Genomic DNA, 27,637 nt, shown 5'->3' with positions numbered 1-27,637 from the left:
TTGCTATGTGACACTGTTAGCCAGAGCAAACAAGGTCAGTCTGGTGTGAGGAAAATGCTTGCTCATGCAACACTGTCTGGATTTGTTTAGTTTATTCCATGATGTCATCACTTAATCAAACCTGAATATGTTAGACAATCATTTTGAAGGGGCTCAACACTCTGTACAATTGTGCATATATCAAAATCATGCCCTCCCCCACCAAATCTACTAGTGAACATCTTCTGGCAAGGGTGGGGAACCTGTGAGCTCCCAAAAGTCGACGAACTACTAATTGCATTGTATCTGAGTGCAGGCTGAGGTAGCTGGGGTTTGAGGGTAACTAGAGTTCAACATCATCTAGAGGGACACTCACACTCCAACACAGTTTTGAGGTATATAAAATTATTTAAGGCACTGGATTGGATCCAGACCAAGTCATGCTTAGTCATGCTTTTATTACAGAAGGATAAATTCAAGAATTAATCTGATGCATGGGCTGCAGTGAGAGTTAAACTAGTTACTAGTATTGTCTAGCTCTAATTCACAGTATCTGGCCACTGTAGCTGCTGCTAGTTTCCTACCCAGCTGTGTAGGGAACATGCAGTCAGGAAGAAAATCTTAAGTTTGTGGTTTTCAACATTGTGAAAACAGAGTAGGTTCTGTCATCTTAAAGGGGGGGGGCATATTCACGTGTACCTCACAGAAACAATGCTTAAAAGGGGGGGGGTGGAGAGAGAATTTTATTCATGCTTACATTTGTATTTAGTTCAAAGAAAATAATGAAATTGGCTAGTAAATAAACTGGGAATCAGTTAGGACAGTTACAAGAACACAGGACCTGAAAACATGATGTTTTTAAAAACACAACACTGGTTCATATATAAAGAAGACTTTATACGTGAACCAGTGTTCTAGGAAGGGGGTAGTGACTGTAAAGGGTTGCTCTGGCGTTGGCCTCGTGTGTCAGTACCATTTGTGTCAACTCATGAGGCTGGTGTAGGTACTACATGTACTACAAATGAATAGTGGTCACAGTACGATACTGCATGTCAAGACTAGAACAAACACATGTCTCAACAAACATATGTTGAAACTAGAATGGCCTTTCTTTCTTTATTCATAACCACCAATTTGACAGTGCAGCATTTCTGGAAGTGAAGGATTTCCTGGCTGCACACCAATGCCCAGGAGAAGAACAAATGCACTTGCAATACTTTTCCACTCTTCAGAGAGGCTCCTCCTGTGTTCCTTCTGGTACCACCAATACATTTTTATTCATTTGCACCTTTTTACTCATTGGACAAAATTATGGCCCCAGTCCCCTCAGATTTGTTTGTTTGTTTGTTTGACCCCAGTCACACTTTTCTCCCAGAATGGTGATTCAAGGCAGCTCACAACCAGATAAAAAGAAACAAATATATAAAACAGGAAAAAAGTTGTAATAATGCTAAAATATAATTAAATGAACAATAATATTAAAAATTCTATTGAATTAAAACATTGTTTTAAAACTTATAGGTAACATCTATTAGTTTATTTGCATCACATCCTTCCTTTCTCCCAGAACTGTTCCACAAGGCACTTCTCCATCTAATATAATGCAGAAAATTTGAAAATTCTTCTTAACAGCAAACATACATCATTAGGAATGGCAACTACTGAACTTACCAAAATAGTGGTGACTATGAGTGTTCGGTTCGCCAGTGAATCAGTGATATTGGTAGATCGGTCTTTATTGCTGTCAGTCATATTAAGGCCACTGTTTGAGTTCCAAACCCCAATCTATATAAAACAGATTAGATACATGGCTCCCAACCATCATTAAGTATGTTACAAAAATGAGAATTCACATCAATGGATGCACATTATAGTTCTTTGCAGGAAATTTATGTTAGTTATGATTGCACATCACAGAAACAAACTAAAATCCAGCCGTATGAGATATAAAAGGAGTGGAGCAGTTGTATTTTAAAGCAGTGATGAATTATTCACACATTCACAGTTAAGAAACACAGTACTCATACCAAAGAGAATGAAATGGGTTAGTTTTGAGAGAGTGATGTTAGCTGAGTGTGACCAAAATATATATTTGGATATTAATTAGCAGATCTAATTTATCTCAGTTAGACCTTACTTTGTGTCCTAAATGCCTTTTCTAGTCTGTAATCCTATATATACCTACCTGTGAGCAAACACCACTGAACTCAATAGAACTTATTTCTAATTGCCATGCATATGATTGCACCATTCCTTAATTGTTTTAATTAAAAAGTTTAAACATCTCTTTTCCTTTTAATGCAACTGATTAACAGTTTGTTGGCAAATGCAGAAAAAGAGCCATATAGCCATTGACCCTTCCCTATTGCTCTAAACCCACTGAAGGCATAGATTTATTCTAGTTACTTAATGGCTATTGTACATGACAGAAGCAATAAAATGACCCACTGATCAGTGACATACTCAGAATATTGAAGGAAAAGCAGTTTGGTCTGTTAGCTACTTGATTGATGCAAAAATTCATAAAGAAAGCCAATTAACAGTTTTTAAAATTAACCTTGATCTTGGAAATGAATGGCAGCAACTGGAGCATCAGCAGAAACTGCAAAAACACAAAAATGTTTCACAGAAGAATAGAGATAAAGGGGGCTTGACGATCATTGAGGACAATAGCAAGCCATAAAACTGGATCAGTCTCCAGCGCCATGAACTGTGAGTCATAGCAAATATCTGCTTATATAGAAGTAGTCCTGGAAGTGTGTGGTGGGACAGCATGCTAGCTAATAAATATAATTTAAAATTCACACTATTCCTTGGGGAGTAGAATTATTGGTACAAAAATGAGATAGCATATGTTTATTTCTAAAAGCAGCAAGCAAAAACACACAAACAAAAACTGGGCTTAATCCAACAGTTAGTCGACCAGAGTATATCCATGGAATCAATGAGACTTAGAGCATTAGCAAAGTCCCATTCGTTCAATAGCAGGGACTATTGATTAGGTTTAAAGAATGTATGGGCCTTAAGACCAAAGTTAACAAATTTGCATTTTTGGACTACAATTCCCAAACTCCTCTTGTTGTTGTCCAAAAAGTATTTTCCCCAGGCTATGTATAGAACAGCATTAGAGCTTCTAAATTCACCATGATTTTAATGATCTGACCATTTAACCCACATTTTGGCTTTTAATTAGAACCAGGATTTCCAAAATCAGTCCTGTTCATATCTAACCCAGGGAAGACTTTTGTTTTTATCCTTTCATTATGTAAAAATTCTAATACTGGCAGAGAAAATAAAAACATACAAAATGTTCCATCCTGCCAGTCTTTCATCTGCTCTGTTCAATGGTGGCCTGCCTAATCTCTGCAGAAGACACATTATGCTTCTCCTAGATTCTTCCTATGAGTGGCTAGATTTCACTCAGTTTGGAAAGACAGGTTATTTGAAATTACAATTGGGCAAACCATCATTATTCATCAGCAGTCATTAATGATGAATAATAATGAGATCCTTTCAGGTCATAAACTAAGAGAGCCAAAGGTCCATATTGGCCTTTGGCTTGATTCACAAGAGCATGTGTATTGCTCTGATACACTGGATGTATGGCTTGTATGGCTGCCTCATTGAAAAATATTGCTTTTGAAGCATTGTAAATGTGGTGAAGGATGTACAACAATACATACTGAAGAGTTAAGAGTTAATATTAGTAGCAGGTGCCAGGTGTCTTCCAAGAAAACATCTTATTCAGAAAAAGAACCTCACTCAGATTGTCAGTTGTTACCTTAAAGATGGTTGCTGATTATAGTTAAAGGGTTTATGTTTCAATGAATTTCCAGATTAAAAAAACACTGTAGTTACTTCCAACAGAGTAGATGGGTTTTTAGTGACAGCCAGAGAACACATAGTGATTCTCTGTTAAAACAACAGTATGAAAGAGTCTTCTGCTTGTGTAGTATTTGATCTATAAAGACTGTTTCAACTGCCATTCCATGGATGAAAGCATAACAGTGTAAGCTTTCAGTGGGTAGAAAGCTGCAGTAGTGAAGTATTTTGTTTTTAGTGCTCTCAGCTCTTTCAAACCCTTGACTGTTTTGGTTTTCATGATTAAAGCTATATTTATTCCTGAGAGTACTGGGCTCAGAAACGAGAAGCAGTTTTTCCTTGGTATGCTCTTTGTCTGCCAGGCATTTTCCTCATGGAACCATCTATTTCTTTCTGATGCATCTAAGTATATGGCAGTACTATGTGGGTGTTTGCTTGTTTTAAAGTTTTCTACAATGTGCTTTCATTTATTCACTTCTCAGAAAAATTGATTCAGTGATATTGATTTTCAAATAAATGAAATGCTTGTATCATAATTTGGGTTTGTCTGGGGGGGGAAGGTTATCTGATTTAAGTCTTTCAATCCCCCCTCCCCCCAGCAGTAAGCTTTCAAGTAACAGTAGAAATTTGTGGGCATTTATGCTTTGTCAGATTCCATTTCCTATCAGCCCAAGAACAGCCAAAAATTGGTGGTGATGGGAATGGTACTCCAGCAACATTTATGGCAACTGTACCACTTTATCACTATTTCATGTGGAGCCCTTGGCCGTTTAATGCCATAAACGTATGGAACAACTGTATGCTGAATCAGATAACTTTTTTCTGATGCTCCTTGTCATGCTGGCAGTAATTCTTAAATCTCAGGCAGGCAGTTTTCTCACCGTTTACTTTACTTTTACTTTACTTTTATTGAATTTATACCCCGCCCCTCTAGACAAAGTCTACTTGAGGCGGCTCTACCCTGCCACTTGAGATGTTGGGACTGAGGACTATGAAGACTGAAACTTCAGACCTTATGTAGATAAATCAGTACATACACTGACAGTTTGTTTCGCCTGCCCTGCAATTCTATAACTACTTACCAAAGGGCATATCCCATTCAACTCAATGGAATGTACTTCTTAGTGAACACATATAGGATAGGAATCTATATGTACTGCATTTAAATTGTGTTTGAAAATGTTGGCAATGATAAAGAGTAAAGCATTCATACAAAGCACAGAACAACACAGTCACAAAATATAGAGAGTAGTGTACATTATCTATAAAGAAATGGCAGTGTGACTCAACCTCACAGTGATGAGAAAGGTCAGAAGGGCACTGAGAGAATGAGATCAAACTACCACATCACTAGGGTGCATTTGGGAGAGTTATTGCAGTTTAGTGACAAACAGGGTTTAGTGTAACAAAATACTAGTTCCCAGGGAATTTGTCAGAATTCAGTGTAAGACAAAACTGCCAAAAAAAGAAAAGAAAAAATACCACCTCCATACATTATCATCTGTCAGGCAGTGGCATGTTATATACCACTGATAAGGGAAATGGAATCTTTTGTTACCAGCTTGCTGCCTGTTCAGAAAGTTTAATGGCTGGGCATTTTATGAGGGTATAAAGAGAATGCTAGAAAGCTTTAAGCTTTCTTAAGGTTACGTATATGAAGAGAAATATAAATGGGGAAAAATATAAATAGAAAAATATTTCCTGATTTAAAATATCTTTGGACCAAAATGTACAAAATCAGCATTCTGAGTCTAAACAATTGGCAGGAGATTAAACTCTGCTTTGTCAGGAATTTAATGTTGGGTGACAGGGAAAAACTTGTATGCCGTGGTTTTTCCTACACAAGAACCATCTCTTGTTTTGTTGAATAATTACAGGCTCCTTAATGGGCTAATCCCTGCACAGTCAATTGGTGTCACTTAACAATGGCTCTTAGTTAGAGCCAAATACATTTGCAATAAAAGGGACTTTCCTCCTGTATCTTATATTTAGGTCTGGTGTGCAATAGGTAAGCTCTAGTGTAAGATAGATAAGTGAAATGATAGGCATTAGCCTAGAAAACTCTTATATAAAACACATCAGAAATATTCAATTCTTTATAGGATATAGTATGCTAAAAGCCAACACTTTAGGGTCAAATCATCTGAATTCAATGTTTGATAAAACAGAGATCATGATACTGCAAATGGATTCTTAACATGATGAGCACTTAAGAAGTAGTTTATATATTAGAACTATATTTTAAGAAAATCACCATTTTGAAAAATATGTGTGATTGATTAAGAAACAGATACGAAATACCTGCACACACGGTTATACCAATTGGGAATGAAATAATAATACAAGGCGGGACATATGACATTTGTTGATGCCGCTTACATGCTTAAATCATGCCTCTAGAAAGATCTTCTATGAGATTCAGAAGACCCTCTGAAATGGTATTGGGAATGTCAAAATTGGTTGCAGTACATAGGAGAGATCACGGCATCACTGGTGTCCTGTCTTCCCCTGAGTGCAGTGCTTTCTCTTAATGCAAACATAACAATAGATATAACCAACAGTATTTTAATAATATTCATAGCAATGCTGCATTATTTGTAAGATGTGTATGGTTGGAAAGGTCAGTACAGGGTGAGATGATGGTGCAAAATCATATCCTGTGATGGAACATGTACTAAACTGAGCTATTTTCTGTAACATTAAAAGGGACACTAGCAATTTAGAATAATCAAAATTCAAAAGGACAAACACAGAGATATGAAAAACAACTGTGTGTCAAAACACGATTCTATTATTATGGAATTTAATTCTTCCAATCCTGTTGCAAATTGCTGGGGCTACCGTTCTGTAGTGTTGGTACTGCAAATTGCAAAACCAGAAATCCTACTGGAATGTGATCATTTAGTTTTCAGCAGGATTGCATCTTTAACTATGACTGCCTCCATATAGTATACTGGCCCACAACCCACTATATACTAAAACCTCCTGTGGGTTCAGGAGGCTGGAATTGCATCCATAAGGAAAGATAACAATGCAGTGGTTTGTAAAAATTCTAATCAACAACAACAAAAATACATTCTAAGGCCAACTTTTATTGTCTCTAAACTGCAATTTGAGGTCATTCGTCAAAACCCCAAGGAAGAGTTTTTTTGAGACTCATCCCAATGGTTTCTTACACCATTTATCTACATACAAACCTTCTTCCATATTTTATACAAATGACTGGTAACTTCACCAGCAGCCTTAATTTAGAAAAGAATGGGAAAGAACACAAACAAATTCTTCATTAAAAACGAAAAGCAAATCTTCACAGTGCTGTACAGTCTTAGCATTTTCATTCAATCGGCTAACAGCTTCAAGATTTACTAAGCCAGGATTGTGTTTAATAATAGGTAGTACCTGTATTAAATATTATTGTGTTCAATAATTGGTTGCAGTAACCTTTCATCGATCTATAGTTTCCTTCACTCAAAATGAACCCAATGCCTCTTTTTTTCCTTTCTCATTACAGACCTGTTTCCAAAAAACAGGAACATACATTTTGCTTGTGCAAATTTCCTGCATTGACTCAGCCTCTTTCTACACACTCCTATCATATAAAAAAATGGCCAATTTCCACCAGAGAGTTGTGAATACTTTATTTGATCTGTGCTGTAACAGAAAGACCTAACAAGAGAAGACGTAGTCTTCATTGCTTGTGGTTTCTGTGGAAAAGCAGGACTACGTTTCGGCAGCACTATTTTTGTTTGTTTGTTATTCCAGTTGTGTGTTTGGGAGGACGGGATGTCTTCTCAAGAAATATTACTAAGATTAAGACAGTTTAGGTTTCATTTGTATAACAAATAGAGGGCTCTACTAGCAATGTAATTCTCGAGTCTGTCTTGATAAAATACAGCTGTGCTTGACCTTTTCTGCTGGTATGTGATGTCTAATTCAAGATCTTCCAAAAGCAACATGAGCAGAATATAGATGGCATGATGTTTCCTTGTGCAAATACACTGAATGTGTGTGGAGTTTCCCTTGCAGGGCTCCACAGGGATCTTTTTGACTTCCCATTGCCCAGTAATAGAGAACAGCAGGCATGTGGGTTGAGAGTCAATAGGACAGCAAGGGAAACTAAAGGTACATAACATGCCTCCTATACCCAAAGGCCAAGCCTTTTCTTTTGCTCAGTCAAATGGCCTAAACTATATATTTACCCTATCTGACTCTTTCCATAGGAATACTGTATTAATGTAACATGAATATAAGTGAGACTTTTTTGTTGCTACAATTAGAGTTTAGGGTTGGGGTGTCATGCTGTTTTGTATACTGGAATATTGTTTCAGATATAAAATGATGGGATTAGATAATCCATGGAGTGAGTGGATACAAATTATTATATTAGAAATAATGATCTCCAGCCAGCAGTCCAGATGCATATTAGATAGAATGTATGAAGCCTTGTAAAATAAGCTCTAACAGTGTTTATTAGCTGCTTGTCAATAAGGATAGAACAGAGAGTAAAATAACTGATCATCATGTTTGCAGCATGTTTAACAGAAGTATGCAGTTCTCTGTTATATTGGGTGGGGAAGTGCCAACACAGCATTCATCAGAGCATGCGGTTTACCATCCACTTTGTACTAGTTTCTCGTTATCTTGAAGCTGTCAAACCTATACGTTATAATAAACTAGAAGAGGATTAAAAATAAGTGACTAGTTTTTTAAATGTTTGCTATAATACACGGAGAAAAAAGTGGGTTAGCTTCAAGATAATGCTGTCAATTGGTGCATGCCACCCAGACAATTTGGTTGTGCAAATCTCATTGAAGTGAATAGAAGAGGTATAAACTCAAGAGAAGTGCTTTTGTATTGTTTGCATTCATCTCAATGAGACTTTGCAGCATAGGCTCCAGATGGATCACACCCAACATTATTTCAGCATGCCTTCTAAACCCCTTCTTAAAATATGTACACAGTCTTGCTGACTGTACCGTCTGGCTCCCAGCATGAATATGGTGGAACCAAACTGGTTACCTTTTCCGTTCCTTCCTCCTTGAGGCTAATGATGTCCAAATCAAAATCCTTTCTTAAGCCATCTGTTTTGTTGAAAGTAATTCGCCCTGTCAAACCATCCCAACGAGCCTGGAGAGCAAAAGAAAAAGATGATTAACTTTAGTTTAATCCTTAACCTCAGCTTCTGCAATCCCATCAAAAATAATTGCTTCAGAATCTCTTTTTCTTGCTGTAATTACTTTTGAAAACACTCAGAGTAAAACAGACCTGTTTGGTTAATTTTACGGTTTTCTTTCTCAATAGTTTACTGGTAGCTAAAGAATAACGATGAAGCATATGTAGAGAGAGAATATCCCCATTGTGGATAATCATCAACAAAACACCGATTAACAGGGACACAAAGAATGTATTCTTATTTCTCAACCAAATTCTTTGCACTGAGTATAGATAAGAGCAAGCAAAAACACAATTTCTGATAAATATGGACACAGCTTATTACCAAAAAAAGCCCTTCTGTTATCCAAAACAAGCAACCCAATAATGTGAATTATTGGGATGCAGCAATTCAGCTTTATTTAGGCAATAATTAATACATAATTCAACGATCTTATCTAGGTCTCCTCAAAACCATAAAGCTGAGAGATACTCTAATTTATTTATTTTTTGAAATTTTCCATGAATTATATCCAAATCTCATTTTATTGTGACTTGGTAAGAAGAGAACTGATTTATGCATATATTTCCCCACTCACTCACCATATACGTACATTAGTCTGATGTTTTTCATTAGCTTCAAAGTTCTATTTTTTTAAAAAACCCTATGTTTACAACCATTTTAACACTACTAGTTTCGATATGCATAATAGTTTGAAATCTACCAGCCCTAATTTTCCTTCCTTCTTCCCTGAAGTCTCAAAGATCTTTGTGCATGTGTAACTTTTCAGTGTACAAAACAATTTTTGCTGAATTGTGCTCTGAATTGTGCTTTTTTTGTGTAGAAAAAATCCTTTCCATGTTCTAGGCCAGTGGTGGCAAATCTTTTTGGGCTCGTGTGACCAAACTGGGAGGGGGGAAAAAAGTGGGCGGTGTGCCACCGCCGCACCCAGAACCGGCGGCAGAAGGGGAAATCCTGTCACGGAGGTGCCTCAAGGCCCCTCCACTGTCAGCACCAGTTGCTCCAGATCTACCAGCCGCCTCCTGAGGTTTGGCTGCACAGAGGAGAGTGGGCAGGGGGGAGTAGTGATCTGGCAACCTATGGCTCGCGTGCCAGCAGAAAGGCTTCCGTGTGCCAGCTGCTACACGCATGCCATAGGTTCGCCATAGCTGTTCTAGGCTATCTTTCATTATTTTATTTATTTACTTTCTACACCAGCTTTCTATAAAAACAACCACAGTAGCATAAAACAGACAACACCACCAACAAATTCCACCACCAAAAAACATGAAAACTTGAAAATCATATGCCACTATTAAACTCTTGTGTTTAAGAAGAACTAATCTAATTCTACCATAAGAAACAACTAAATGTACATATATCCTTATAAAAACATATCCTACATCCGGACTGCCCTTGACTACTTACTATTATTCCACAGTATGCAGTTGCCATCATCTCAAGAGTTTAGCTGCATAGTTCTTTTTGTATTTTATATTTCTATATCTCTGATCTATGTTCTATATCTGTGGTGTTGTTATGTTCTTGATGTTTGTTTCACTGCTTGAAACCACCCGGAGTTGTGACAAGGCCACTAGATGGAGTGGTTTGCAAATAAATAAATAAATAAATAAATAAATAAATAAATAAATAAATAAATAAATAAATACATACATACATACATACATACATACATACATACATACATACATACATACATACATACATACATACATACATACATACATACATACATACATACATACAAACTGCAATTGGCTTGCCAGTTCAACAGAATTTTACTGTCTTTATATAGTCCAATTAGGCATCCTTCAGTCTCGAGAGACTATGGTAACATGCTCTGAATAGAGGACTTGGAACAGCATCTAGTGTGGCTGAGAAGGCCAATTCGAGAGTGATAATCCCTTCCACACTGAAGACAGATACAACCTGTCCCCTGTCCAGATCTCTGATTTTGCTGGTTTTGGGACTGCCTCTTTGCCTCGGCCTATTCGGGACTGCCTCTTTGCCTCGGCCTATTTTTTCAAAATAGGAAAGGCCATGATGCACCACTTGCCTCCAGGCTGAACACTCAGATATCAGGGTTTCCTATCTGTTGAGGTCCATTCCTAAGGCCTTCAGATCCCGCTTGCAGATGTCCTTGTATCGCAGCTGTGGTTTCCCTCTGGGGCAATTTCCCTGCACTAATTCTCCATACAGGAGATCTTTTGGAATCTTTTGTATTTTTATTTAGTCACCTATTGACTAAACAGCATAAAAACACAAGGCTGATGATATAATAGAGCCTCTGCTTTAGAGTACTGTACTAACATTACAGATTTTCCAGCTATTCCTTTTCTTCGTTAAACTCATTGCAGACACAGTAGCCCTCATAAAACTATATAATGTGTACAGAACCGACTGAGGTATGATTAATCTTCCTTCTTGTTGTTTAATATGGATTTTAGTAGTAAATCTATTGAAATGAATCTCATCATGTGAACAACAGTCATAAAGCCATATAGGTTTTCTGCTGTGTTTGCAGTACTTTTTTTCCCCCTATGACACAAAGTAGGGCAGAATTCATTTGAGATCTGCAGTGATTTAAGGCATGCAAAATAGGTGCTTCAAAAGCATAAACAGCAGTTAACTTACTGACTCTCATTGAACAGCCATCCCCGTAATGGTTCTACCAGAGAATTATCAATTTTCAGTTGACAGGTCATTTGCCACTTGGATATCAGAAAACACTCACCATCTTCCTGTTGAATTACAGCTGGATTTCTGCTTTTCATTCACCCACACCTTCCATTTATTTACTCACACATTCCATAAATATGTCTCTCTTTTGGTACTTACAAAGCTGCAGTAATTCAATATATCAACCATTTGTATCTTAACTATGTTTTTGCCCTCCTTTTCTCCTAAAAAAGACCCAAGGTGGCTTGCATCCTTAAAAGACAATATTAAACCTAACTACAGTGAGTACACAAACACTAAAAAGGGCCAGACAAATACCATAATAAAAAACATAAGCAATATCAAAACACATTCAAAGCAGCAATGCATAACAATCCATCTAAAAGATCATGCTCAGGCAGGCAGTCACTCAGAGAAAGCTTGCCTGAAGAGAAAGGACTTCACCTGCCTGCAGACAGAGAGTAAAGGACAAGGCCAGCCTAGCCTCCTGTGGGAGGGACCTCCAAAGTCTGAGGGACAGCTGTCTCTCATGTACCCATGCAAAGGAAAAAAAATAGTTTAATATAATGATTCAATGCATCAGCTTTGATCTAGCAGAGGAGTAGGGATAATATTCAATTTGCCAACATCCTGAAGTGGCTAATTTATTAAGCCACTTCAAGATACTGGAAACTGATACCAGAAGGAGCCTTAGTAGCTTTGACAGCTACAGCTTGATTTTGGTCCATTCCCAGCAATTGCACATGGTGGGAATGCACCAAACTAGAGCGTACCAACCGACACCAAAAAGTAGCTCAGAAAGGTGTGGGGAGGGGTGTTTTGAGGGCAAATTGGTCTGCTCTAGCAATTTCGGCATGTTGGGTGTGCTGCAGGGGTGAATTGGTTTGCTCTTTACCATGGCAGGCAATTGCCAGAAAAAAGAGCAAAGCCGTTCGCCCCCAAACAGTGGGACAAATGCAATTGTGAGCAAGCCCTCGCGCTCACTTTGGGCAGGAACAATTCAATCTGTTCTCCAGAACACCATGAGTGAACTCCAACTAATATCCACAGAAGTAATTCAACTGGAAATAGGTAACATTCCATTGTGGACTGTGTCCAGCCAAGTAGGATGGAGCAACTAACTGTGGAGCCAGGGTTTGAGAGTCCAAATCCGCTCTGTGCTTTCTGGGAGAGGTTAAAGCCAAGATCAACTGGAGTATGTGTGGCTGATAAAGTCTCCCACCTTGCCACTTGTACTGCCTTGGGCAAACTGCCTGGTATCAGAAAATCACCCGACTGAGGGACTCATAAACTGTTTCTGAATTCTTTTATATTAGAAAATCATTTGAAGGTTGCTATAAATTTGAATAAACTTGATGTCATATTGTTATCTTTATTAATCCTCAGTAGTCTGAAAGAAGGAAAATAGCCTCAAGCTCTTCTTAAGAAACAACAGTCAGCAGATACCCATATTTAGCAAATCACACTGCCATTGATAAGAACCAAATATTTCTTGAAAACCATATATGATGGAGCAGAATTTTATTCCATGTGCAATTGCAAGATGCAGTTTGATTTGGCACAGACATTTCAGGAGACAGTTCTGAGATGATTGATGTATGTCAATATCTTAAGATCTAACTGCTGTGCTGGAAGGCAAATGGAAGAAAGCCTGCCAAACATTTCTAAAATTAATTAACTGATAGAAATTAATCAGATCTTTCCACACTGTATGAAATTATATAAGCCTAGATCTGCGGGGGCATTTAATATTTTTTATTTGCAAGCTTTACAAAATCTTTCTGCTCCATGTGAAATGTTACATAAAAAAACTGGGGTCTTTCAGTTAATTTGGCTGCTAAATTTTTCTCTTTACTTACCCAACCAAAGGCAGAGCTTAAAGTAATGCATTACAAACAAAAGTTTTACCTCTATCATAATACTATGGGAACAATGAGGGCATAATACTATTATTTTAACAAATTAATGATAACATTGTTACCATATACCTGTTGGTTTTGTTTGGGCAAATAAAATATGTGCTGGGATAGGGGGCCATTTGTAACCATTTTTGGTTGCTTCTCTACTTGTAAGAATATTTTTGTTTTTAAAAAAGCAATGATAATACGCTAACACACAGCTCCTTAAAAATAACATTCCAAACCCTGGTCAAAGGATTCTGTGACAAATTCTGTTTCCCCTTCTTCTGATGCACATTTCTCCATTGCCCATTTCTCTCTTTTTCATATGTGTCTGTCTTCCTCTCACTTCTACAGATTGTGCTCCACTCTTATCCTGGCCTCTCACATATAGCCATTTCCCTCTCTCACTCATTCCTCTCCTTCAAATGCCTGCCTGCCTCATTTTCTCCTGTTGATCCCATGCATTCTTTTGCACTCCTCTTTCTCCGGTGCAAAATGCTAGGCCTGGCAAATTTCACTGCTAATACGAAGTACTAGATCAGTGGTTCCCAAACTTGGGTTTTGAGATGTTCTTGAACTACAACTCCCAGAAATCCTACCACAGCTAGTGGTGACAGTTTCTGAGAGTTTTAGTCCAAGAACATCTGGGAACCCAAGGTTGAGAACCAATGATATATAGATGACTGCAAAGCTAATAAATCAATTGGAAAAAATGCATGTTGTGCTTTTTAAAATACTGGCATATAGTAGACATAAGAGTACAAAAGGTATACTCTTTTGAATATCTTGGTTGCAGTCTATTATTATGTATGCAGAAAAGTCAAATGACATAAATCATAGCAGCAGTTCAGTTCAAGTTTATTGTATTAGCTAAAAGCCATCACAATTGTTTAAAATACAGATATGGTCAATTAAAATCATGATAAAACCACAGACATATAAAATAATAAGAGACCCCTCATATCTGAGAATCTCCCACACAATTGATCGCAATGGCTTTCAGAAAATTAGCCCGAATGTTTCTGGCCGCTTTTGCGAATAGTGCTGTTCTATACGTAACATAAGGGTCACAATCCAAGAGCACCCTGACCACCTTTATCTAAGGGCTTTCCTCTTGTAGAGCAGCCAGAATGTTACCCAGGAGCTTTTCTCAAGGGTGCTGATATAGCTGACAATAGAGTAAATAATGGAGAACATCCTCTATCTCACCTGCTCCGCAGATGCACAGCCTTAGATGTTCAGCTAGCTATGAAGTCAAGACTTCCTTTCTTCATGTGACTTGGTATATGATGAGGAATACAAGCACTGATTTCTTAACTAATGGCAATTTTCTGCTGCAGTTTATGCCATTTGACTTATCCTGGCATACACAGGTGACAAGATTCTGACTATCGTATCTATACGTTTTTGTTTTCTGAACCTTCTCTTTTCTATTTCACATTGTTACTATACTCAGTAGCTTGGATCCTGGCACCCCTTCCATCCAGAGAAAATCTCTTTCTATTCATGAAAGACTTTTAACCCAGCAAAGGATTTCATGGTGGAAAGGGGAAGGCACATTTCTCCAATTCCTCTACAAATTTCCTTTTCTTTCCTTCACAGACAGAATAATTTTGTGAGAACTCTGTTTGCATAACACTTCCAGCAGCAGGAGTGAACTCCAGATCCAAACAGTGAGATTCATTCCTGCATGCCCACTTGACTAGTTACAGATGCATGGAGGAAGCTCACTTAGCTACATAGCAGGGCTGGTGCTATTGAAAGTTATCTCCCAGAGTACTGAAACTTCCACCTTCCTGATGCTGGGCTAAATCCCACTGCTCAGTTATGCCCGTGAAAGGGAAATGGCCTAACTCCCACAACAGCTTGTCCCTACTAATGAATGCATTTCCTTTTGGATTGTTAGGCATATGCAATGTTATCTCTAAGCTGCACAGTTGCACATACCTTAGAATCTGTACTAGAGTCACCATAAATCAGAATCAGCTGGATGGCACATAACACACATATTTATTTTGCGAAACTTATAAATTTTAAATACCTGAGATTAAGCTGGTAATGCAGTAGCAGATTTAACATATTTTGTCTTTTTAACATTTGATTTAATTTCAGCCATCTTTTAATAAGGTCTTTTAAATTTGCTTTTTAATCTCTTCTTATAAATTCTGAATGTTTAGGATAAAGCACTCTTTGCTTTCTCATACAATAAAAAAGCTCAAGTAAGAATACACATTAAAATGCATTTTCATCATAGTTTAATTTATAGGTCTATCAGCATTTGTAGAAATACAAACAATATCTGTCCTAGGTCTCGAACTAGATAAACTTTTTCTACCATACCCACATGTAGCTGGCTCTGAGCTTTAATGCATTGAATAGGTAATCAAACAAATCACCTATTAGGATGCTAGTATTCAGTAAGCAAAATTGTCTCAAGAAGCATTATTCATTTATGGGTGCAACATTTAAAAATGTAATGGTCACAGCTATGACATCTTAAATCTATATTTTTTTAATGAGGGTATCAACCTTAATAAAAATAGATTGAATATAGATGTATATTGATCTTGAATTCAAGCAAATGCAATTTTCACTGGAAACCTCCTTCATTACACCATTGACTGAGATCATTGTTTCACTTCCTCTAAATGTATTGCTTATCCATCATTGAAAATCAATTTTACACATTACTTTCCAGCCAACAATAATGATGAGATTGCTCGTAAATGCACTCCATGTCTAACCAACTGGAGTAGCTGGCCATTCTAGAGAAATATGTCTCCACAGAGGCAATCTTCATGCAGATCAAGCTGACTCTATAGAATCATTTGCAGTTGGCATGAGATGAACTCTTTGCACAGTCCTGAAATAGTACCAAAACTGGAAAGTAGGGCAAAGACCACTCATTAGACCATTGCACATGTGCATGGGTGAGGGGGTATCTTTAATTTATACCATTTTTAAAATGCACATTGGAAAGCCTTATAGCACTGTGCTGTTTTCTCTGGGATCTATAGTACAGAATCAGGTTGCCTATACAGTACCTGCGGAAAATATATCCTATTATATTTTATTCTGCAATTTCTCCCCACGTACTGTCGCAAAAAGGTAGATCCCATGATACAGGCTAGGCTGACAGACAATGACTGGCCCAAAGGCACCCACAAAAGTTTATGGCTCCGTGGAGATTTTAACCTCTAGCTGAACCATGACAACGGGTTGTATATAGACCTGCCTTTGAAAATGTTCCAGAAGTTTCATCTATTTGAAAAAGAGAAGCATATTGTGGTATCATCATACTATGCCTAGCCTTGTATCTTTCTGTAATGTTCACTTCATATTTTTGGTTGTAACTTCTAGAGCTATAAACCTTGAGTCTAAATCATCTAAAGAAATATCTCTCATATAGCTATCTATCTGACTAGATACCCTATCTAGATTATGTTATATTCTGAAATCCTTCTCCAAGGACCTCTGCTGAATAAAATGGCACAGATACCTGCTAGAGAGAGAACCTCTTTCTTGATGGCACCTCAGTTAACAACAGCCCTCACCAGAGAGGCTCACCTGTTCTTTGCGTTGTGGTGTTTTCAGCACTATATGGCCTTTTTATTTTTCTCAGGTTTTTTTTGGGTCTTCCAGTTTGAAAAAAATGTTTTTCTATCCTGTCACACTGCTACTGGATTTATCATGTTTTTATGCAGCTATCTTAGCTATCATACGCAAATTTGTTCTATTTTTCATCGGTTGAAATCCTGTCATATTTGGTGAAGCATAAAGTTGTGCCTATCGTAGTTTACAGGAAGTTGCGTCCAGGCAGTTTAGATGGCTGACTGTGCAAATTGCTCAGTAACCGATTGCACAATTTGTTATATAACTATATTCTGCATACACAGAACTGCTTTGTGGTGATGACTTCCACCTCAGTGCAAATTATGCAATGGTTTGCACAACTTCAAGTTAAGGAAGCATAGCTATCCAACAGGATTTTGGGCAGTATAACGTATCTTCATCTCTTTTTGTGTAATATCTAGACAGCTTCAGTTTTGCGGGGAGATAGAAATGTAAAACAAACAAACAAACCATTAAAATCTCCACAGATTTTTAAAACCAGTGGGTTTTTAAAATGAATTTAACCATGATGTTTAAGTCATAAGGTATATCTATATTGCAGATTAAACTAATAATCATTATCTTTTCCCAATAAATTCTGAGAACTGTATTTCTGTGAGCAGGGTTAGGGTATTTAATAATTCCCAGCATTCTCACCAATGCCCCAGGATTCACTGGGGGAAATGACAAACCAGTATGAAAACAGGAGAAATTGGTTGTATACAACTCCTTTGTTTGAGATTTACATTTACATTTGCATGCACGCACACATCTGTAACACTGCATACTAATATTTTTTTTCAACCGGTTATCTTTAAGATTAATTTAATAAGTACATAAGACTCAGCATACTAACGTAACTAGTCTGCCTCACTATGTAATTGAACATGCTTTTTCACAACAGTAGTTCATAGCAAATTATAAAACTCTCACAGATTTCTTGGCATGTAATAAAGTCATGTATACTGACTCTTATTTTCCTGTAAATGATTTGTTCCAGATCACTATGAAATGTTAACATCAACAAATGGAGGTTCAAATCTTATAAACATCTATCTGGCAGCATTTGACTGAACTCAACGGTGCTTATTTCTCAGTAGATATGTTCAGGACTTCACTGTTAGTCTCCATCTAGAGTTAAATCCTATTATATTATATAGTATCACTCAATGGGGTTGAGATATTCTAGAAATATGCCACATGTATTTGGATAAAGCTAAAACATATATGCAGAACACTTTCCTTGGTGCTGCTGTTGAAGGCCACAAAATCCTCACATTACACAATTGTGTTTTAAGCTTTATAAGCACTTGGAACAAACTCAGTACTTTAAGCCTCCCTCTCACTTCTTGGTCACACATCAATTAAAAACAACAGGCATCCTAGGAACAATGAAAGGTTAAATTGATTCTTCTGAACAGGAATCAATTTAAAAAGGTACCTACTAGAAAGATACCTTTTATTTAAACATGCAGGAAACCTGTCCTTTCCCCTCCCTCCATGAAAGTTTACCATGTACTGTAGCTGTGGTCTTGGAGTTACTGGATCTCGTTCTCTCATAACACAAAATACTTTTGCTTCTCAGATAGAGAGTTAAAATAGTTAATATTTCAGTTGCAAATGTTAGGAAACTTTAGATATAGTTTCAGAACTCTTTCCAGTTTTGCTACCCCGAACTCTGAATTTTGCAACAATTCAACAATTCTTCCTTCCGCATCTGCCTCTGAGAATACAACTCATCCACAAGCTGTTCTGTACGATGGGGGCAAGAAGGATTAAGCTATCATTTAGATATGAAATGACATTAGGTCTTACCGAGACGAACTGCTGGAAAGGATTTAGTCCCCATGACTGGCTGCAGCTGAATGCTTATCCTAGGCAATGTACTATATAGGTAATGCCCTCCACATAAAAGCTAGCTGATGAATTCTGGTTAGGGTACCTTAAGTCAGAGACTGTTAAGATTATATTTCTTCTTCAAGAATATGAATGTTTCCCAGAGCCACAATTAATATGCAGGATTTGTGCAGTAAATAAAAATTACTGGTATTTTTTTCTGCAGCATTAATCACTTGTTGCAATCTTGCATATAGCTAGATATTTTCTCTCTCTCTTCAGATGGTGAGATACTTTGATGGTGAGATACTTTGTGGAAAACAAGGCCAATTATGCTTTTTATAAAACCAAGGGAAGGAGGGTTCAATTTAGTAACTCCATGAAAGCTGTTTTTACATGTGTTGGTAAATAGGTATAATTCCTAAGAGTCTAGAACAAGCATTATCAGAAGAAGAAGCAACACTAATAGCGGTTGATGTTGCATATCTTTTGGAACAAGAGGTTTCAAATTCCAGAAACAGTCTTATGAACAGTCCACTTCCAACACTGGATCCCCAATGATGAAACACAGAATCTGCCCTCCCCACTGAAGCCCCCTGAGCACCCCCAAAATCACATCTGGAAGGTTGAGAAACTCTCCTGAACAGTTTTGTGTGTTGTTTGTTTGTTTGGTGGCCAAGGGACATCCTATCAGAAGATAAAGGAGCTTCCATTATTGGTATCCACACAATATTGGTTTTCTCATTGTTGGAAATTAGCTATGAGCTACAATTTCCATGCTTAAATCATCACCCTAAACCTTGGTTTTAATTCTTCTTCCTTTTGTTTAGCAAGAATAATTGTCATATTTTATATTTATTGTAGACTGTTGGTAAACTATTTCAATTGTTTTTTAAAACAATGCTTACCTAGCTATATACTGCAGCAAAAATAAGGTTTAGATACTGTAGGTTCTCACACATCTTTTCCTTTGTTCAATTTGAAAGCAGTTAATTTGTTGTTTAGTATGGCAATGTGTTACACTTATCAGTCTATTATGGTTATTATCTTTTACTTATCCTTTTCTTTTTCACAAAGTACCAGGGGGGAAAAACATTTCTTAGAAAACAAGAAGCTTTAGCCTTTTGGCTCAATGGCTTATACACCATAAAGGGAATTAGCTGTGAAAATTATCAGTAATTAGGTCAGTTCTCTTGTGCCATGCAGATTTATGCAGTACATGATAAATGTGAATTGTACATTAACTTCACATATTGAACCATGAACTGCATTTACTGAGATACTGTGCTAAGCCATTCTGTCAAAACTCCTTAGGTTGAAAGGCCTGAAGACAATCTAGATAGAAACTGTTCATGCATGTTCCGAAGAACTTTTCATAATCGCATTACTATTGCTGCCAATAACGATGTGGACATTAAAGTGGTCGATTAGTGAGGAATTGGGTTTGGAATGGGAATCAAGGGTAAGATGACTGACTGGGATATATGCATGGGTTGTCTTGGATAAGACATAGGGGAAGTTGGCTGTTCCAAGAAACTGGAAAGTGGTGCAAAATTGAAGATGTTATGAATTATGGCACTGAAACGCTATTTATTATATAGGAAGCCTTATCCAAAAGCACAGTTCATTTGCTACCACGTTAGGACACAGCTGAGCAGTTTTAGTGGTTCTGGGGGGCCACTCTCAACCCCCAGAACCCAAAACTAGGTGCATCCCTTCTGCCACTATCTTGTGTCTCTGAAATTCAGCAGATCTCTTGTGTCAGCAACTCTTGTAGCAAAAATTTAAAAATCAATGAATTTCTAAGTTTTTTTAAAAAAAGATATGCATTAGAACCAAAATTCAGATTGAGAATTTGCATTTGGAATGCAGTATTACAGCCCGTTGGATTCAGAATTTTAAAAATTTGGAATTTCTGGGTATCCGGAACTTCTTACAATCAATATGAGTACTTATACAGTATAGTCACTATTTTCCCCTTTAAGTTAAGGGTCCAGAAAAGGACACAGAGTGAACTGCTACAGTGCAGTCTTGCACCAGAGCATATCCTAACATCAAATGCTCAGGGGGTTTATAAGTAGCTATGCTTACAATTGGAAAGAACCAATGTGAAAAAATACCTTCTGATGTCTGTCGCTGCTTCTAGATTTCATTGTTGCAGACAGACATCATTTACAAGTTTTGCTCTCATCCCAGCCCCCCTTCCTTGGGCAACCCATGGCAATTCCAATCAAGGTACACTGAGTTCTCTGCTCCCACTACTCTTGGTGCCAGAGTGTTTTTAAGTTTTGTTTCTCAAGAAATCATTCCAAGATGCCTGACAAACAGGCTTCACTTCTACTTCTTCCTTTAGCAAGCAAAAACCTGGCCTTTAGCTTTTTAATTTAAAATAAATGGGACTCCGAATATTAGGAATTATTATTACAGATACTTGGAACAAATTCAGATTGGAACTAACTCAATATAGCATTATTCGGTGAATTCTAATAGTTCTGAATCCGAATGCACATCCCTAAAATAATGCAAACATTAAAAAAAACTGTTAAACACATTTCAAGCAACCTGTTCTTTTATGTTACCCCATGAGGTGTCTTCTAACTGCAATTATGTTGACAGTTTTGATTTGGAACAGGAGAGGGATGTTGATGATAACTATGATAGTAGTGGCGCTGGTGGTGATAGAAAAAGCTCAGTTGAACCATTACATGAATTAGTCACTTTTTTCTTTTTGTTTTGTTGGTAGGCCCATGTCATTTTACTGGCTGAGGTAAATGACAAGATGGAGACCCCATCCCCATTTCATGTACAGAAGCCGGCTGAAGTTGAAATTTATTTCAGCAATAGTGATGAGATAGTGTCATCCACCACACCTGAGAAAGAAGCCTACATCTGGATTTCCAGAACAGGTCTTGTGTTATACAGAGCCCTGTCCTCCAACAGAGGTGAACAGACAAAGGGTCCAGGAGGAACAGCAAGAAGTCTGTCATTGCTATCTCCACAGCATCTGCTTTTTAATTTTTCTCTTCATAACCATATCACCAACTCATTTTTCCCACTATATTTCAATTTTTATTACAGATTTGCTTTGAACTGAATTGTGAAAGTTTGGGTGTCAGGTCTAAAATTAACACATTGTTTGTCTTACTTAAAATGACACAGATAACAAGTTAGTCATTAAGTAAACAGGTAACTTGATACTATTATCATGTTACTTCCAAGCTCTGTGAACTACAAGATGAAGTTTGCCAACTATGCCAGAAAAGTCTTCCAGTGAAGATGGAGAGTAAAACAGAATGTTCTGCTGTTAGTTACCTGAACACTAAAAACGACACTGAGCATTATACGGCAGAGAGCCCAGCATCTGAAACAACAGTAAAACGAGCCTTATTGTGGCTGCCAGCAAATGGTCCATGCTTACCTCTTTTATCATGTTCATAAATCTGGGTCCAAAACGCCATGGCTTATGTCTGTGACACTGCAGGGAACTGACAGTCATTTGGGAGGCACGCTGAGAAGCTATTGCTACCATATAAACAGCATCATACATCAGAGCTGCTTCAGTCTGTTTAGGGGAAAAACAGAAAGGGCTTTTTAGACATAATCTTCAGTTCTAATGCCTAGTTGCTTTCATTTTCCTTGCTCATTTTAGCATATTATTCCTGCATTTAGGGTTGGAAATGATCTGTGATGATGAAATAAAGTGCCTGATTTTAGGAATTTTTGGATCAGGAAATTTATAAACGATTTATAAGAAATTTAAATGACAGTCTTCTTGAGTTTAAGGGTGTGATCACACAGGGAAGCAGATCTCATTTCAGACCACTTGTAGAGTTGTTCGGTTTAATTAATTAATTAATTAATTAATTAATTAATTAATTAATTAATTAATTAATTAATTAATTAATTAATTAATTAATTAGTTAATTAATATCCCGCCTATCTGGTCAGTTAAGACCACTCTAGGTGGCTAACAACATAAATTAGAACAGAGAATATATAAAAAACAGTTTTACATAAAGATATTTCCCAGCAATCACACAACTTACAAGGAATTGTGCTGCAGGATGACCCAGACCCATGTCTGAACTTAACCTTTTTTATCCAGTTGCAGAGCTACTACCACTACTACTTAGGGTGGAGCAATTCCCCAACAGACTGAAGGGTCACTTTAAGGGAGACCGCTTCCTAAGGAGAGACCCTTGTTAATGTGATCAGATATGGACCTCTACTGCCAACTGATCATACCCTAAGAGGCCTAAATCAATGGCCATGGCTAAAGAACAGGTCTATACCAATGGTCATGGGTGAAGACTAAAGAATTTGATGAAGCACATGGTTTATTATACAGTTTCACAATTATTCAAAAGTAAATTGCCCACCAGGATAGAACAGTATTGACTTTACTGATTAGGTACTTTATAAACTGCTAAGCTAACCCATTTTAAGACATGCTACCATATAAAACCCTGTGGGAAATTAACAGATTAATTCTCTGTTTCATTAACCTAAATAAATTACTTATAAGTACTGGAAAGTTTTGCAATCTTAGATGATCTGAATTTATCAACTAATCTTTACTATAGTACAGATCTGGGATCACTCTTGACATATCAGTTAAAGACTGCATTCAATCAATAGTACCAATTTAAAGAGATGCTTATCAGCAGTGCTTAAGGCACTAAGCTTAATATCTTTAACAATGTTTCAGACCCAGGGCTCATATTTAACCAAAAACCTTACAATGAGCCCCATTTTGAACTGTTTCACCACACATGCCCATTTATTCCGGCTTTTTAATATCTATCCAGATGGAAGGAGCAAGAGTCCTCTGGTATAGATAAAGGATTTTGCTGTATATACCTTACGGTTTGGGGATGACAAAAGCTATACCTGGGGCAAGCCCTGCTTTTAGGCATGGTGAGATAGCTGCCTTAGACAAATGATTTGTAGTTTAATTTTATTCCTATGGTGTTTTTTTTTAATTGCCAAGGAGAAAAAAAAATCTGAATATCTGTCCAATTGCCTTAAAATAGCTCTACTTGACTATGTCAATATGTACCTTAACTTGTGGAGAGAGTGATCATGTGTTGCTCTGTCTCAGTTAGTAAAATGCCATGCTGACTTTGACCTACCCTTCTACAATCGTACCGCCATCTTTGTTCTGGCGATTTTTGTATCTGTCTCCTCTTTTGTCTGTCACATAAGCAAAAGCTTTTAGATATGATGCTGCTGTAAAAAAAGGCTGATGGGCTTTTCATTCTGATTTCACACCTGCTGTCCTTGTACCTACAGCAGTGGGTGGCCATGACGGCTGGCCCCACATTGGCCTGCCTCTCTTGTCTTCTTCTAATCGCCCATGGTAGTGGACCTTACTGTCACAAAGGAATATGCCAAGGATACTGAATTGCAAGTTGCAATGCAAAACTTTCCTGCCGTCCAGATCAAGAACGTCTCTCATCTGTGGTGATGGCATTTGAAAGGAAATGTCCAGAGCTAGAGCTAGGATGTGATTTAAAGGCATCCCTTCCTACATACTGCAGTATCTTCATCCTGTAGAGCTTTCCTTAATAGTGAACAGAACCTACACTTCTCATATTATAAACTTAGGATGCTTTCTTAATGGGGAAAAAAATCTTCTGCTGGTAGAGCTATACAGTATTTCATCAGAATTTGACTTGGATTACTGTAAAAGGTTTGGAATCTTTGATGGAGTAAACGTGTGAACTGTTCGACAAAGGCACAGAGGCTTAGACACTAGAGATGGGGGTATTCATATGTGTATACAAATACCTCCATACAGGTAGAGATAATGAGGGGCTGGCCCCATGGTGCTGGACAGTCCACTTACCAATCCGCTGCTGCTGTGGGCTCTGCACTAACGTCCTATCGCTCCACTGCTCGCAATCAGCGAGCCACTCCTGGCAGGAGGCAAGACAACAAGCCTTCCTGTCAAGTCAAAGAATGGCTCGCCAATCGCAAGCAATGGAGCGATAGGATGCTAGTGCAGAGCCCGCGGCAGCAGCGGATCGATGAGTGGACTGTTCAGCACCATGGGTCTGGACTCTCATTATCTCCACCTGTGCGGGGGTATTCATATATGAATACCCCCATATCTAATTTGACACCACTTATCTTTCCACATGATGGTGGGTGTCTGTAAAAGCACTACATGGGCTGTGTTTGCCGAACATATCGCTTCCCGAGCTCTGTTCTCATGAACACAATTCTGGAACCAAACAACCTTTGTGCAACAGTAGTAATAAGATGACTGCATTCTGAAAAACTAGTTCACTCTGAAGTACACATTTCAGTTGTCCTTAAAAACACCCAAGTCTGTGGACAAACTTATCAGTCTTTTGCTTCTTAACCCACCCAGTTTTGCTTTCCTAAATTATAAAAAAATAAATGAACTCCTTTTATTTTAATGTGGATATAGGGTGGTTTTATGCAAAACAGTAGACATATTTCCTTCACGTACAGTCATCATGCCATCTAGGAGACCAGTCTCTGGCTTGGGTGGCGCCTGTAACCTTTCCATGGACCACTTCTCAATAACCGATGCAACTTGTGCATTATCGATGTTGAGCAGACGAAAGCCGGTCATATTGACTCCACTATATCTGTAGGGTTCCAGGTCTAGTGCAAACAAATCCTTTATTGCCAAGATTTGTTGTGGGTTTTGAAACAAAAAAAGAAAGAGACAGTGTTAATGATAAAGGTAGCTCCTCAAAATGAATCAACTTCAACATTTTTTTAGCATCAATTGCTTTCACAGCCATTGCCCAATTCCTAACTAGAGATCTTGTCTTATTTCTTTACAAAGAAAATAGACACATTCAGAATGGAGACAGATTATGGTCAGCTTTGATCTTCATGGTTGTTCATGGAGGTTTAAATGTTTTTCTAGATGAAATAGTGTAGCTGAATATGGAACTCGGTTCCTCACTTTGACAATTTCTACCAAAACCTAGACATTTTCCAAAAGTATTTTCAAAGGTATTTTCAAAGCACACTAGAAATTGCTTTCATTATAAAATCTGAGTAGCCATGAGCTGAATAGGCTTTATGAAATATCTGATTTGCTGCAACATGGAACATCCAGAATATTACATTTTTAAGGAAACATATGGGGATATCTGGTGCTTGTGCATATCATCCCTGTAATAAAGTTATCACTTTCACTTGAAATTAACTGAATGCCATGGCAGGATTGGCATTTTTAGTGGGGGATGCAGCATAGTCTATTTTCATCATATTTTTAAAAAATCATTTTAACTTGTTTTAAACTAGTGATGCTTTTAATATTGTTATAGACGTAACTGTATTTTAATATTAATAGTCAAATTTATTGTGAATTTAAATTTGTGTATACTTTTTTAGCTTTTCACAGCCTTGAGTCTCTTCATTGACAGGCAGACAGGGTAAAAATAAAACAAATGAAGCAAACAAACAAACAAAAATAAAGAATAGTGTAGAATTTGGCTGCCAATTTGAAGAATACTTTTTGCCCTTGGAAAGAAAAGTATCAGCAGAATAATGAACAATCCAGTTGTACTACGTACGTATAAACTCTGCATTTAGTGCCTTTGCCAGTGTTGGTGGCTTGCTGCAACTGCGTCTGATGTATGTGTCAAATCGGTGAAGAAATGGTTTACATTCCCATGAGACGTTTGCAAAGCAGTCATATATAACGGATTATTTAATTGATATTATTTTGTAGGATGCTCCATGCCAAGTGACAAACATTTGCCAGGATTTGTAAAATGTGTTTCAAGGGGAGTATCTTCTTCATATTAGCAGTCTGGCAAAGAACCACAGGCTGAAACCAACTCTCCTCTCTTCGTGCAGCCCTCTGTGCCACCTGGTGGTGGTCAGTACCATTTGGGTTCCACTGGATTCCCCCAGTAGAAGAACAGCATTGGATTCTAGTCACCCCATTTAAAATCTCTCGTATTTACAGACAGCAAATAAGGTGTTAAATTACATGATTCAAAGCAAACATAGATTCTATAATACAGCCGTCTTGGGGCAGGGGGAACACTGACAGTTTATTGCAGCAAAAACAAGTAGTTTTTCTGATACCTTAAAGGCTGACAAGTTTTTACATGGCATAAGCCTGTGTGAACTGTAGCCCACTTCCTTCTATCACATTTGCTAATCTTAAAGGTGACACAAGACTCAATGTTGTTCAAACAAAGATGGTGTCACAGCAGCCACACAAGTCTTCCACAGAGAAAGAAGGTTTTCTTGTTTTATCCACTCACAACTCCTTTGGCTATAAGCAACCACGGTGCAACTTATATGGGAAGATATAAGGCAGACCTATGGTAGACTAAATAGCCTAGCAAAGGGTAAAAACATAGTTTTCCTTCCATATACCTCAAATGTCTTCTACACATTAGCTACAGAACCCTTCTGAAAATGCTCGAACTTAAGGAAAAGCCAATTTCCATAAAAGAAAATTATACCAGGAGACTTTCTAAAGATTAAGCAACCAATGTTATTTTAATGGCTTTGCATGTTAAACATTTTGTGTGCAAGAACCACACACTAAACATAATCCACAGCCATATAATCATTATGAAAAGTGGTAGACTAACTTCATCAGTTGAAATTACCTCTGACTTCAAAATCA

At 37.6% G+C, this 27,637-nt stretch overlaps 1 protein-coding gene across 10 annotated transcripts in view; it reads right to left on the bottom strand.

The window, feature by feature from the left end:
* The window catches only part of GRIK1 (glutamate ionotropic receptor kainate type subunit 1), a 174,519-nt gene that overhangs the window by 41,365 nt on the left and 105,517 nt on the right, over positions 1 to 27,637 (bottom strand). For 4 of the 10 annotated variants that reach the window (XR_013542877.1, XM_072994072.2, XM_020796267.3 and 1 more), the window contains exons 6-10: positions 25,481 to 25,654; positions 22,421 to 22,564; positions 8,821 to 8,928; positions 6,999 to 7,043; positions 1,651 to 1,764 (exon numbers count right to left, since the gene is read on the bottom strand). Coding sequence is in view for 6 of the 10 variants with exons in the window: in XM_072994072.2 (XP_072850173.1) it covers positions 1,651 to 1,764; positions 6,999 to 7,043; positions 8,821 to 8,928; positions 22,421 to 22,564; positions 25,481 to 25,654 (585 nt within the window). In the remaining 4 variants the exon portion in view is untranslated. The other 6 variants (XR_013542878.1, XM_072994073.2, XM_020796268.3 and 3 more) reach the window with 3 other exon arrangements.

Source organism: Pogona vitticeps, chromosome 3 (assembly GCF_051106095.1).
Source record: "Pogona vitticeps strain Pit_001003342236 chromosome 3, PviZW2.1, whole genome shotgun sequence".
In the NCBI taxonomy this organism is placed as follows: domain Eukaryota; kingdom Metazoa; phylum Chordata; class Lepidosauria; order Squamata; family Agamidae; genus Pogona; species Pogona vitticeps.
The sequence above is the reverse complement of the archived record's forward strand: the minus strand, read 5'-3'. Positions and strand labels throughout refer to the sequence as shown.